This window comes from Crocodylus siamensis, chromosome 1 (assembly GCF_052110815.1).
Source record: "Crocodylus siamensis isolate JL-2025a chromosome 1, ASM5211081v1, whole genome shotgun sequence".
In the NCBI taxonomy this organism is placed as follows: Eukaryota; Metazoa; Chordata; order Crocodylia; family Crocodylidae; genus Crocodylus; species Crocodylus siamensis.
In genome coordinates this window covers 162,481,055-162,495,539 of record NC_143395.1, presented here as the reverse complement: position 1 = coordinate 162,495,539, position 14,485 = coordinate 162,481,055, and the positions used below count along the sequence as shown (strand labels likewise).

Genomic DNA, 14,485 nt, shown 5'->3' with positions numbered 1-14,485 from the left:
ACTCATAGCCCTTCTTGACTTTAAACATATGTTTACATCATGTGAGTTCAATTGGAGCCTCTCGGCTTTAGATACTAGAACATAGCGATCAACCCATTTCACAAGGTGTCACCAAGCTCAACTGGAGCCTGTGGCATGACATTTCAGCCCTGGTTACATATTCACTTACGAGCACAGTGAGTGTGAACACTGATAACCAGCTGATGTATGATACTGGAATGTAAAACTTTTTTTCAGGATGTCATGTCAAGATTTTAGAAACCAATTTTCCAAGGTGTGTGTTTGCAATAGTACGCCAACATTTCTGGACTTTGGGGATCAGCACAATACAGCATGGTTCGTGGATACATATGCAAATCAGTGGGTTCGAGGACGCACCGCAGGTGGAAGCAAGCCTCAGAATGGTAATAAACAGGCATCCTGGTTTTCTCTCTTTAAAAATAGCAAATTCTCTAATTATAAACCCCAAAACTCCTGTTTTTCTGTAATTGAAATGAAACTCCACTCTCTGTATAGGTATCAGTTGAACACAATGTTTTATTGATATATTTACAATTTTAAAGCAATTTGGAAGCCTGCCAGTGCCTCAATCACTATAATAAAATAAGTGCTAAATACCTATAAATTTTGGCATTAGTTTTTGGGTTTTTTATCATGGAAAATCAAAGCTTCCTCTGCTCCCTTTGCTCATAAGGACACAGGTCCAGTTGTGGCTGTCCCCCCACCACACCAGGTGCTTTGTGACTCTGAGCAGCCCTGATATGCTGATGCCCTGCCCATGCCATTGCCCCTCACCCCCCACCCACAGCCCCTTGGCTTGGCTGGTGCCCCTCCACACCCACACTTCTTGCCCCCACCCCACTTAAGCCCTGCTGGAGAGGGCCCCCAGCTGCCAGGGCTACAGGGCCAGGGACCCAGGTCCTCAGACCCCTGTCCCCACCGCATCAGCGCCTGAGCCCTGGCTGCCACCCACAAGAGGTGAGCGCTGCAGTGGAGTGCAGCCTGATTCCTCCTCCCCAACATGCAGTACAGCTTGAACAGAGGCTGTTGTGTGCAGGGTGGGTGCAGGCTACCTGCTGCAGGCTCCGGCTCCTCACCCAGCTGCCTTCCCCTGGGGGCCTCCACAGTACAGCAGGTGGGACTCAGTGTGGCAGGACAGAGCAGGGCTGGAAAGAGAAGCTTGATGCCACTGCTGGGAGCTCCACACTGCCCTGGTAAGACACCCCCTGCTCACCTGGCAACAGTGAGGAGCACAACTCCATGCCACTGTCCCTGCTGCTGCCAGATGAGCAGCGGGTGCTTTGCCAGGATAGCACAGGGCTCGTTTCCCACATTTTTCTTCTTTAAAGGACAACATCTGGTTTTTTTCTCCTTAAAATGAGAAAATCTGGGTTTTACCATGTTTTTCCATGGTGAATGGGAAACCCAGATCCCTGGTAATAAATAACTTAATCCTATCTCCAAACCTGTCCCCATTTTCTTCTGTTCCTCCAACCAAAACACACACACAAACAGCAAAAGCTTCTGAGGACCACATTGCAAGAATAGTGATGAAAAATGGTTAATGCTTGATATCTTCTACCACGAAAGCTAGCTCTCAGCAAAACAGACAGGAGTGAAGAGGCAGCCCCCACCTCTGAGTCAACTAATGAGTCATGACTTAAGAAATCCGGGACTCTTAAATCAAAACTCACTTGTCTGTTATTCTCACCTGGCTGAACAAGGAGTTACTGGAAGTCTCAGAGAATCCAATCTGGCAAGATATCCAGACTATTCCGCAGAGCAAAGAATTGTACAGAAGATATATACATATAAGATGAATTGGTTAGAATCCCAAAGCAGTTCTGGAGGTGAGGAAAGGAAGGGTATCTGTGTTTGGTACCCAGTCAACCTCAGTGTTGCAATCTCTGCTCTGAGTGCTCAGTTGTGGGGAGCTCCGATTTGCTATTGTTGTTGCTATATCACTATTGGCTTTTGTTATTTTAATCTAAGAGAGTGACTTGTGATCAATAAAGGGCTGCTTCTACCTTCAACATTGATCCCTTACTTAGAAAAAGATGGGTTTCAGTCTCCTCCTGTCACTGACTACAATTTTCTAACAGCAAAAATATCATAAGCATGTCTGAACTCGTGTGCAGGGCAGGGTTAAGAATACAGGGAGGCATCAGTGCTTGTTCTGTTTGGAAAGCTCGTAGTACTCTATGAACAACTTATGGAAGGAAGCCCCTGTCCATGAAAGTACATTTTTCCATCGACCCTTTAATCTAGCCCATGACTGAATGTGCCCTTGAGCAAAGTGTGAATAAACCATCATCTCCAAATACCAACCCAATATAGCTTTGCCCCTGTGATCTTTTAATATTTAAAGAATAGACAAGTTGAAGGGGAAGCTGTCTGCTCAGCCCCACGTGACCATGTGGATATTTCAGTGCAGTTCTTTTAAGACTGGCATTACTTATCAACTGTGCTTCTTACATCCATTGCTTTACAGGCCTGCAAAGGCCTTTATGTTTTAGAAGCCAGTTGTTGCTCCTGCCACCTTACATTTTTTTCATGGTGAACAATTACCTGGAAGATGAGTAGAATTTATTTGAGCTCTTCTTTCCATGGCTGTGCAGCTATGAAATCTAAGCCAAAATCCAATTCACCTCATTGCATCTCTGTCTGCCCTTGATGTCTTGAGGAAAGCTAGCCTTGGTGCTGGACTGGGACGCAGATCTGGGATAAGTGTTTGACTTCATCATAGCTTTTCTGTGTAGTCATTGCTCAGCTACTCAGTTAACTCTGTGCCTTAGCTCCCCCTCCCCGAGCTGGAGATGGTCCTTTCTTTTTCACACAGTTGGTTTGTCTTGTCTGTTTAGATTGTAAGCTCCTTGGAGCAAGGATTTTCTCTTACCATGAGTATGCCCAACATCCACCAGTCAGGTCCTCATCTTGGTTCAGACCAGTGGGCACTAGTGTACTACTACTAATTAAACGAATCATTTCTCAGCAGAAGCATTTTCAAGGAATCCTCAGTACTTCATCAAGGTGGTGGATGCTGATCAGAAAAAGAATAATGTTGTGGTGTCACTGATGCAGAAACCTCCCAACAATGCACAAGATACACCAAAACTGGCCATTGGCTTTTTCATCTTCCAGGTAAGCAGTACCAGCCATTATGGGCAGCAAGTCTGGATTTTAGGTGTGGTTTGGTTTTGCCTCTATATAGATATTAGAAGCTGAAATATGTCCTCCAGTGCATATGGGAAATGGCTGGTAACTTGAGCTAGAAGCAGCCATTTTACTTCAGTGTAGAATCTGACCTGGTGCATGTTAGAGTGCCTATGGGAAGAGGAAGATGTGGCAGACACACGTGGGCTCACTTTCAGTGGGAGCCTCCTGTCTAAAACAGACAAGGGTGATTTGCAGTCCTTCAGCATTGAATGTTGTGATTGTCAAGGCATTGTCACATATATTGTGGATATTGCAGCTGGTGGATTGTAAGTGGACTTGCCACTGGCCACAGGGGTGTTTAAAACTGGAAGAATAAATGACATCGAGACTGGGCTGAATCAAACATCACATATGAGCATTCTTGAATTCGAGGGAGGTTTCACTCAAACCCAAACTCTGAGGTTCAGGAGAGTAAATGATGTCATAAATCTACCGGTTACTCATGAAAAAATAGAGCAATGCTTGTCCCAGATTTTATAGCCCATTAAAAATCAGCAGCAGTGATCTCTGGTGAGGAGTAAAAGGTAATATAAAGAGCATCCAGTCAGTGGAACTCCTAATCCTTGCCCACAATACTTCATATTGTGTAGTTATTAGTCCTGAAGGATGTTATAAGGGCAGTACCTTAAGAGTTACTGCTGCTGCTGCTGTAGGTGAAAAGGGAAATCTCTGACTATATCTCTTGACTAGGAGTCCCTCAAGATTCATCAAGCTTTGGGCATTTCACTGCCCTCTGAGCTAATGACCCATTTTGTCCAAATAGTAGAAATGGCACTTGTTAGGACTGGATTATGAAGCCCATAGTTGCACTGAATAGTATCTCTATAAGCAGCTGTATTGAAATCATGGGAAGGAAGGGCCCTTGTCCACATAATGCATTACCTAGATGCACCTCATGAAACAATGGCAAAAATTGCCATTTCGGTAGCTTGGTCACGTCTGCAGATACATGTTGACCTGGTTTTATCATGGTAGATTTCCAATTATCATGGTAAATTAAACCACCTCCAACATGTATTAGGTACTAAGGTATTAGAGTAGTCCTCATTGCGAGTAACAGCAGCACAGTCTGACCCTTGGTGAATTGCCTTTCCTTTCTGTGAAGTTTTTCTGTATGTATTCTGGGAGCAGGCATTTGGTGTGTGAGTGATATAAAGGGGGAGGGGACCCAAACTGACAACTTCCATACTAGATCATAATAAAAAGCGTTTTTTTGTCTAATCAAGAGTTTTGGAATAGAGGGCAGGTCTTTAGATTTGCTTGGTCTTATTGAAAACATGTATTTTTATCTCCTCAGGTTGAACCCCAGGTATGTTCACTTTATTTTCATCTTTTCGTTTTAAATGTTCAATAATTTCCAGAGCTGGAGGCAGCGGGAGGGGCAAACTCATTCAAAATTGAATTTTCAGTCTGTGTTGTCATTAAAAACCTGGAAAAATATGATCAATTCCAATAATTATATGTATGTGTGGACAGCATATATATATAAGTACTGCCTTCTCGTATCCATATATTTATAAACAATATTCTTCAGAACTGAAGAGCAATCGCAGAAAGTGTGAACATTAACATTGATTTTGGCTGTATTGATTTCTTTAAGTTTACTGCAATACTTTAACTAATATTTTGCCTTTATTTTCTTGAAGTTTTCTTCCCCTTGGTGCATTACCAGTATATCTCCTTGCCTGATATGTCACAAATCCAAACTTTAATGCAGTAAAACTGTATCAGTTGTGACGCATGGCGTATAGAAACATACAGATATCACTGAAATGCAGCCATCTCTGGTGTGGGAAGCAGTTAACAAACACAGAGAACAGGAGTGCAGACAGATAAGGTTGGCCAAGTTCACCCGTGTAAACCTCTGATCTTTCAAGAAGTGCCAGATATCCAAATGGTGTAGACCAAAGCCTTGCCTTTTGAGGGTTTGTCTGAAAGATCAATAAACAATGGACCTGAGTCCATGATAAACTTGTATAACTTGTGTAGACTCCAATGGAGTTGTTTCTGAATATTTTAAACAGAGGAGTGCCTAATTTATCTGCTGGTGATGTGCAAAGGGCTCAATTAATCTTACCAAGATGTGGATTCCTGTTTTTTAAGGAAGCCATAATTATCTCAAACCTGATACTTAGGACTCTTATGCATCCTGGTCTTCTAAGTCTGAAGATACCAAACACACACAAGGTGATGCAAACTTTTTGAGTGTTCTTGCCAAAAGGGCCATGTCCTGAACTGGTGGGATTTAATACAGCCTTACCATCTTCAACATAGCTATACCATTTCACACCAGCTAAGGATCTGAATCTGCATGTCTGATGTAGCAGTTGAATTAACCTGAAATCAGGAAGCCAAGTAGTGTATTATTCTATGCTCCAAGTCACCATTTCACCATAGAGCTCTGTGTATATATTTGACTGGGATCACAAATGGAATGAGTTTGGTAGTCATGGTATCATCATCAGGAAATATTTGCCTATGGCCCACATCTGATGAAATGTCTAGCTCAAGCGGGGCCTCAGAATTTTATGCAATGCAAGACCCTTTTAATGGGAAGCTTAAGACCTGAAGAGAGAAGTTGATGGCATTTATTACTGAGGGACAGGGACAGTTGAATTATGTAATTTTACCAGCCATATCATTCTATACTATAAGAATGTCCACACTGGGGCGTGTCACTCTTATTGTTGGTTTAAATTCATACCTTAAATTATACAGAAGGAACTTTCCCATGTAAAGAAGGCCAGTTGCTTATGCAGCTTCTCCTTTCACTGGGCCTGACTGGCACATGCTAAAATTCACCCACCTCTCACTCCCCCCTGCAAAACAACATGCTCTCATTATTCATTTTTCAGTACATTTTGAGACCCATCAAATCACCACTTGGAAGCAGACTAGATAGTAAGTGTTGGCAGGATGAGAAAGCAGCACTGTACAGCACAGGGTGCACAACAAAATGGATATGTCTGTATTTATTAAAGGGTTTCCTAGGGCTATGAGACATGGAGCACTAATGCATGGCTGGAAGGGAGGTTTAATGTTGTGCAATAGCTGGCTAAACATAGCTGGCCTGATTCTGATCTTGCACTAGCTTTACTCATTTGGGATATACAGGAGTTACTTCTGCGTTGTCAATGGAAGGAGTTCAGAGTAAGGCTCAGATGGTGTAAATGAGGATTGCACCATTCATTTCAATGGAACAACACCCACTTATACCAGCTGAGCATCTGGCCTGCAATACCTTGAAGTCCAAATATCTCCCCTGTTCCCAATAGCAGTCTTTTTTCTCCCCCAGACAGAAGGCTTATAATATTTTCTCCTGACGACATGGCTCATAAATAACTGTGTCACGCTGTATAACCATTCTAAATGGAATTTATACACTCTGATGTATTTGGGGGGAATGTGTTTAGTAAGGGCTTTTTTATTATGCTATCTTTACATGCCATCATAGTAATAGCTGTTACATTATATTTGTTTCCTCTTGACAAAAATATTGGAATAACAGAAGAAATATCAAGGTATGTTATTTCCTTTAAAAAAACAATGTAAAGTCGCTGCTCTGCTGCTAGGAGACATTCTTGGCCGGATGAAATATTTAACCAGGGTTCAAACCACTCATGGCCATGATATGTCCCAGGGAAGCTTTTGCAAGAATAAGGTTATTTGCCTCAGTGCCCTGGACAAATTCCAGATTGGTTAACCATGCTTTGCCCATCTAAAATCCCCCCTCACCCCTCTAGTCCTTTTTCACTTTCTACACTCTTGCGTAGTGCTGCTGGGTGCTCTTAACTGCTGTTCCACACCAGAAATGTGCACATTTGGGGGTAAGTGGGGTGATTCCCATTTACACAACCTGGAATTTGTAAAGCTATTTTGGATCAGTGTGGTTGAGAGGTGCTGTAAGAGTACAAAATTGCCACTGGCAACAATTTCCTTCAGTTTCAGGGCCTGCTGGATCGATTGCCAGCTGCATTTTTCTCTCAATATAAATTTATACCTTGGAAGAAACATTTCACCACAGACCGAGACGTCACCAGTTACTTTACCTTGAGCCAAGGCACCTATGTAATTATTCCAGCTACGTCAGAAGAAGGCCAAGAGTCTGAATTCCTCCTACGAATCTTCCTGCGGAGTCAATATTACAGCAAGTAAGATTGTTGTAAGTGCCACTTATATAAGCCGCGTTTACGGTGTGCAGAGCTAGAATGCTTGTTAGGACTGTTTCTACAGTTAAGTAATGCAAAGTTTTGTTTTTATTGGTTTTGTGGAAAAATAATGCAAAGATCAGTTTTAGTGGCAAGGATGGTGTTGGTAACACTGGTAGGCATGTAGGCTAGGCAGATCTTTGTGCAGGACTGCAGTCACAGAACACAACAATGCTCCATCTAGGGTTATCAAGTCAATGATCACATTTCCAGCACACATGCCCATGCTTTCCAGGAAAGCCTAAGCATTCATTAAGCATCATTTTGAGCATCGCATTACATTCTCTGTACCTGAGATGCCCCTCCAGCTGGTAGTAAACTTCTGTTCCAAGAAAAAAGGACTCATACCTTGTGTTAGGTGCTGTTGTTCTTAAATAATTCCATTGCAATAATGCTGATAGGTCCCTATCAAGATAAGTGCCCCGTTGTGCTAGTGTTCTGCAGAGGCATTAAAAGATGGCGTGGTGCTTACAACTGAAGTACCTGATTCTGTAGTGCAATTTATGTGGGTTGATTCATTGCACAGATCAATAGCATTCCACGGGGGATAGAAAGTCAGCCAGTAAAGATAGGTTTGTAGATTCTGGAACAATGCTTGTAAAGTTATTTCTAGCCAACATAAATGCATTTCCTGTAAATGCACTACATAATGGCACTGCTACAATACCCTGCACTATACCCTGTATTTGGATTCTCACATAATATGGCCCACACTTCACTTAAGAGATTGTTTGATGAACACTTCCTCTTACTTGTGATAGCAAAAAGTTCAAGCCTGCAGCAGCAATTAGTTTTGAAAAAAGGCTTTGAGCTAGACTGACTTCACTGGGGTTATTCATATGAGTAACTGCTTGGTTATGCATGTTAGAGAGCTGCAGTCTGGGCCAATATAGTTTTAGCTTCTCTCAGGGGGAAGAATTCTCTCAGTCCCAGGGCATGTCTGTTCTGCAGCCATGGCACACCTGAGAGCACTACTAAAAACCACATTCACCCAAGATGCTCCTGTTCTGCATATATCATCCCCCTTCTGCTGCTCTCCAGGTCTTTGGCTCCACCCCACTTAAAGAGTAGCTGCAGAGGGTAACCTCAGACCAGTTACACTGTCTCATTTCTAGGTTTGTCATGTGGAGTTGAAGGGGGCGGGCAGGGTCTGAATTTGGTGGTCCTCTCAGGAGTGCTGCAGAGGTGGGATAGACATGCCCTTACTCACATCTGTTACTAACTGTGGCCTATAATCTCCAAGGTGTGTTGGCAGCCAGCTCTCATACATAACCTTTGGGAGCTTGTTACCTAAATACCTTTTGTGGCTTGGGGGTCTTACTCCACAAATCATCTCACTGGGTGTGTCTACACAAAATGTTTACTGCTGAGCTGCCTAATTAGTGCAGTGCTATTAGGACAGAGTAAACTAATTAACTCTGCCATAGATTAGAACTTGTAAATATAAATACTATCCTATAGCAGAGTTATTTACTCCATTGCAACACATGTATAGATGCTGACAGGGCTGGCTGGGGCATGAGGGTATTCAGTGTGGGGGCTGTCAGCCAGCTAGCCACAAGCTGGAGCACTCTTATGACCCAGTACTGTCATGTTGAGCTAGGTCAGAGCAGCTCTGGACTGGCAGACTGACCCCCCCAGACCTGCCAGCTGGGGCTGCTCCAACCCAGTGCAACATGTTATGGTCCTGGGCACACATGTAAATGTGGTACCCAGAAGCAATAAATTCTGGAGCAGTCTGAGCCAGAGTAAACTACTCCTGGGCACAACATCTACACATGTGCCCAGGACAGCAGCAATTTGGGCTGAAGCAGAGCAGGCCCAAGCTGGCAGAGGGCACAGGGGGGGTCAGCCCTGGGCTCTGCCTGGCAGCATCAGGTGGCAGAGGGGCTGGCTGAGTCATAAGCATGCTAAAAGAGCAGAGCCATGTGGCTAGGCAGCAGAGAGGAGTCTGGCCCTAGGCTAACTGGCTTGACGAGGAGCAATTTACATCCATGGTTAATGTCTACATGTGAATTTAATCACAGTAAATCACCCCAACACAAGATAGTACTGTCCCCAACATTACTATCTTATTGCAGGATTAATTAGTTTACTGTGGCCTAATACTGTCACATGTGTAGATGGCGATGCTTTACTCTACAGCTAATTAGTCTACTCCGCAGTTAAGCACATGTGTAAACATGGTCACTAGGCACATCAACACATACAATGAATGTGATGCAGTAATTGCTGGCACGTGTTGTGCCAGAGTTTATTGCTTCCAGGAGCCATGTTTAACACATGTGCCCAGGACCACAGCACATTGTGCTGGCTCAGAGGGGGCAGGGGGCTCAGAGGGGTCAGCCTGCCAGCCCAGGGCTGGTCCAACATGGCTCAATGTGCTGCAGAGGGGCTGGCTGGGGCAAGAGGGTGCAAGGCTAGTCAGCTGGTAGCCCCTGCACTAAAGCGCTCTCATGCCCCAGTAAGCCCCGTCAGTGTCTACATGTACACTGTGGTGCACTAAAGAATTCTACTGTAGGATAGAACTTGTGTTTACAAGTACTAACCTAAGGCAGACTTTATTAGTTTACTGTGGCATAATAGGGCTGCACGTGTAGACACTCAGATTTTACTGCAGAACTAGTTAGGCAACGCTGCAATAAACATCTCATGTAGACATGCTGACTGAGTAGCAAGATACTGTTCGGTGTGCACATCTGCATGAAATGTTTATTGTGGCATTACCTAATTAGCTCCACAGTAAAGTCTCAGCATCTACTTTTACAGCCCTGTTGGGTTGCAGTAAACTAATAAACACTGCCATAGTCAACACAAGGGCTATCTTATGGTGGCATTATTTAGTGCACTGCAGTGCACATGTAGATGCTGGCTGGGGCACGAGAGTGCTACAGTGCAGGGACTGCCTGCTGCGTAGCCCCACAATATATGCCAGAGTTTACGGCTGCATGTAGACAAAATAAGGGGCATGTGTGCATGACACTTTGAAGCAGGTTACATGCTTTTATACTGCTTTAATGGTGTCAGTGTTTGCATGCGTTGGTGGTGTATTGCTCAGTAATTCCAGCCGCTATAGCAAATTTGGTGGTGTAATGCACCTTAAAAAACTTTGGGTGCAGCAAACTAAAACTCCTCAGAGGAGGGGAGGGTGAGCTGCTGGCAAAGTTTTAATTTGCTGCCCTACAGTTGTGGAGTGAAGCCCTGGGCTCCCTGCAGCCCCAGGGCTCTGCAGGAAGCCCATGCAGGCACCCTGGCAGCAGCCCAGGAAGACAGGCTTCACCCAAGAAAAGCAGCGAGCCTGATCTTTTTTTTTTCCTGGAGCCTGCCTGCCTGCCTGCCTGTCTGAGCTGTGCAGGGACCTGGTGCTTCCCTCTGCAGCTGCATGTACATTGTGACCCGCTGTGCCCCCTGGGACTGCCCGAACCAGGTGCCTGGGGCTGGGTGCCACCAGGAGGTGGAGGGGGGTCACCACTACAACAGAGGGAAGCACCCCCCACCCCCGTAGTCCAAGGACTGCTCCTCCTGCTGGCAGCTAGCCCTCCCCTTCCTGCCGCTGGAGAGGCGGGTAAGTTCGGGTGTGTGCGCGACACAGGGGTTTAAAGGGCCCTAAACTGAACCCTTGTTTTGAAAAACTCACCACTTCAATTTAGGGCCCCTGTTTCATCTACACATGCCCTATTGCATCACATTATTTGCACCCAGTGTAGGTGAAGGTAGCAGTTGGGAATGAAGAGTGTGACCAGGCCTACTACAACTGCCAGTACACTCAGAGCTAGGGAACTGCTGTAGTACAGTAAACACAGGGAAATATAAAGTATGCTGCAAATATTGCTTCTTCAGCTAAAGCAAGATTGGAGTGCTGAGCGCTGCTCTTTTATTTGCCTCAGTAACAATGAGGCCAACAGGTTAATTTTTATGTGGACTTTAAATTTGTCTTCTGTGTAAACTTGTTGCTTTTTCATGTCCTCAAGTGCTCCTTGAGTCTTTTTATTAAGCATATTAATCTTGTGTTTGTAACTATTAAACTGGCTAAAAGGAAATGAGGGGAAGATTTCCTAAAGATATGCTCAGTGTAAGGCAACCTTGAGAAGAAAGCTCTGGTTGAGTAAACTATGGGCTTGATTCTCTTCTTCCTGATACTGGTGTAAATCCAGAGAAGTTAGTGCTGAGTGAAACAGGCATGAGAAGAGAATCAAGCTCATTTTGATCACTGCTACAGCAGTACACTCTTCCAATTTGACTGAGGGCCACTTGCAAGGTACAGCCCTCAAACGTGAGTCCTCAGTGTGTTTGCAAAGCAAGAAACTGGACCACACATAAAGGCATGTGCACAGGCTGTTTTTGCTGTTCAAATCCATTTTTTTTAATGAAGTAGCTTTTTTAATAAAGATCTCCAGGCACTGGATTGGTTATTGAGATTTATGAGGTCCAGTTATGAACCAAAGCCATGTGTTGCTCACTATTTCAAGCATAATTGCTGACACACTCATGGTACCTGAAGAGTGGGACTCCGAGGCAGTGTCCACTACCCTCTTCTGCAGATCTGCACTCAAATGCTCTCTTTTCTGATATGACTCTTGTGATATTTTCTAGATACCCGACCACCAGGCTCAGCCCCATATTGCTAAAGGTAGGAAAATGTGAAAAGTGATTAAGATCAGGGGTTAGCAGCTTATGATGGCTGAAATCCAGCTCACAGCAGCACTTAGCCTGCCCTGGCATGCCTCCCTTCTCTGCCATTACCATGCTGCTGATCTCCTAAGTGTTGCCCCCATTGCAGCACTCCATGCTCTCTCTGCACCCCCTTTGGCAGGCACTGCTTACCGTCACCACCAAATGTGGCCTTCACTGTTGCCATTGGGAATGGGAGTCAGTGATGGTGCAAGGCACAGGCAGCAGCAGGTGGCCTGGCCACTGTCAAGGGGATGGTACTTTGTGGTAGTGGCTGGGTCAGAAGTAGCTGCCCCTCTCCTCTGAAAGGGAGCCAGCCTCTGATTTAAACAAGTGGAGGTACATGAATCAGCTTTATGGTACAGGTGTTAAAAAGACTCTTTTCTTCCCCCACTTTTCTCTCTCACTCACTACCATGGCTTTTGCTTTCTCTTTTGTCTGATGCCTTGCTCTGGGCTCAGCACAGCCATTCTGCACTCCTTTGTACCATTTTGCTAATAAGACTAAGGGAGGACTGTCCAATGGGCCTCATGTAGCCCATGAGGGGTTAAATTGTGGCCTCTGGGCTCCAACCCAGCCCCTACAGCTGCAGTCTCTGGGCTCCCTCTCCCTCTGGTGGGGCCTGCAGTCTGCAGCCTAGGGTACCTGAGAGGCACAGTACAGTATAGGGGAAGGAAGGCACCTGGGCACATGGTGTAGTAATGGGTGCATGGTACAGTGGGGGAAGAGAGGCATGCAGCATGTGGCCCCAGAGGCCCATGCACCCCTAATGCGGTCCACAGGGTGTGTAGCCCCCAGCTGCTTAGAAGTTGGACAGCCCTGGACTAAGAGACCAGTTCATGGGAGAGAGAACTTCAGAACCAGGTCCTTGATATTTAGTGAATGCTATGACCTGAAATCACTGTCATCAAGACTGTGCCAATCTGCAGCACTGCATGTTTACTTTCCACATGAGGATTAGTCCATGTAATAGAAGATGATGGATTGCCAGAAACAAATACTCTTTAATGCAGCTCTGCTCTGATCCTGATTCCTCTCATTCCTCAGTTATATCAGTGTCTCTCTAGGAAAGTTGGTGAAATGACACCAGTTATAACTACTGTGAGATCAGATTTGGGCCCATATAATTGCTGCCCATGTGCAGTACAATTTCTAGTCCGCCTGCTAGACTAGCCCTCTGTGACTCAGAGACTTTCCAGACCTGGCATATTCTACTGGACAGCCCCCTCCTGCCTTGTGTGGAGCTTCAGTTTGAAAAACACCATACCTGATTTTCCTCTTGCTAAGAGCAGTGAAAAGTAGGAGTACCACCACTACATTGAATGGTGTCAGAGAAGAGAAACTCGAGCCCCTTTTTGCTAATGATCTAGTCAGCAATTAAGCCCCATTAATGAGAGCATAAACTTAAGTATCTGTTACCCAGTTGCATTCAGATGCTGTCAACTTCCCCACCAAATGTCATTAACCAATATTTCACCTTTTCTTAACATGGGACCTGATTCTACAAACCTTACTCATATAAATGGTCCTTACTCATGTGAATCATCCTATTTAAGTCAGTGGAGCTACTTGCATGGGAGAGGATTAGCAGCCTGGGCCCAAAAGATGAATTCAATGCTGCCTATGCAGTCTTCCTCTCAGACAGGTCTCCCTCCTTCATGTATTTCTGCCTAGGCTTCCCAATTCCCATTCTGATTTTCACATACTCTTGACCATCCATCTAAGATTCTTCTGACCCCTCTTTGTCTCTGTGCTTGGAACCATTAGCATAATGAAGGGCGGGTGACCCAGGCACCAGCCTCAGGCACCTATTTAAAGGGCATGCAAAAATAGCAGTTGCCACCACTGTCCCAGCAAGCTCAGCCCCTGCCACCACCTGTGTAGGATGCAGAATCTGGGAGTTACACCTCTGCTTGGAACATCTTTCCATTAAAAGACACCAAGGTCTCCCCCTTTTCTTCCAGATCCTTCCTGAACCCCCACCCCTCTTCTATATAGCAGTAACATCTGCGCGCTGCTTCTTGTCTAATCACTGCTGCATCTCTTCTTTCCTTGGAACTGCCAGGTCTTTGAGGCACAATACTGTATCCTTTGTTATACATATCTTGCCAACTATAAAGTGCTGTATGTATCTACAAAGCTACATAAATAACGAGGTTCTTCCCCATACCTCTGTTGTGACTAATTTCTGTATGTGCTTGTTCTGCTTTAATCCAGGATGTATCCAAACAGAACCAAGACAAGAACTATGAAAACATCTTTCTAAGATATGCTAAGCAGGTACCCTCAATAAAACTGCTTAATAGAAAAAAAAACAATAAATATGTGTGTGGCATTTTAAAAAAATAGCTGTGTTCTTGCCATCAATCCACACTGAAAAATGTCTTTAG

The 14,485-nt window shown here is 44.7% G+C and overlaps 1 protein-coding gene across 1 annotated transcript in view; it reads left to right on the top strand.

The window, feature by feature from the left end:
* CAPN13 (calpain 13) overlaps positions 1-14,485 on the top strand; it is a 133,656-nt gene that overhangs the window by 89,607 nt on the left and 29,564 nt on the right. The window contains exons 13-18 of the mRNA XM_090047294.1: positions 238-404; positions 2,993-3,148; positions 5,049-5,062; positions 7,225-7,367; positions 12,018-12,054; positions 14,313-14,375. Coding sequence (XP_089903420.1) covers positions 238-404; positions 2,993-3,148; positions 5,049-5,062; positions 7,225-7,367; positions 12,018-12,054; positions 14,313-14,375 — 580 coding nt within the window. The remainder of the gene's footprint in view (positions 1-237; positions 405-2,992; positions 3,149-5,048; positions 5,063-7,224; positions 7,368-12,017; positions 12,055-14,312; positions 14,376-14,485) is intronic.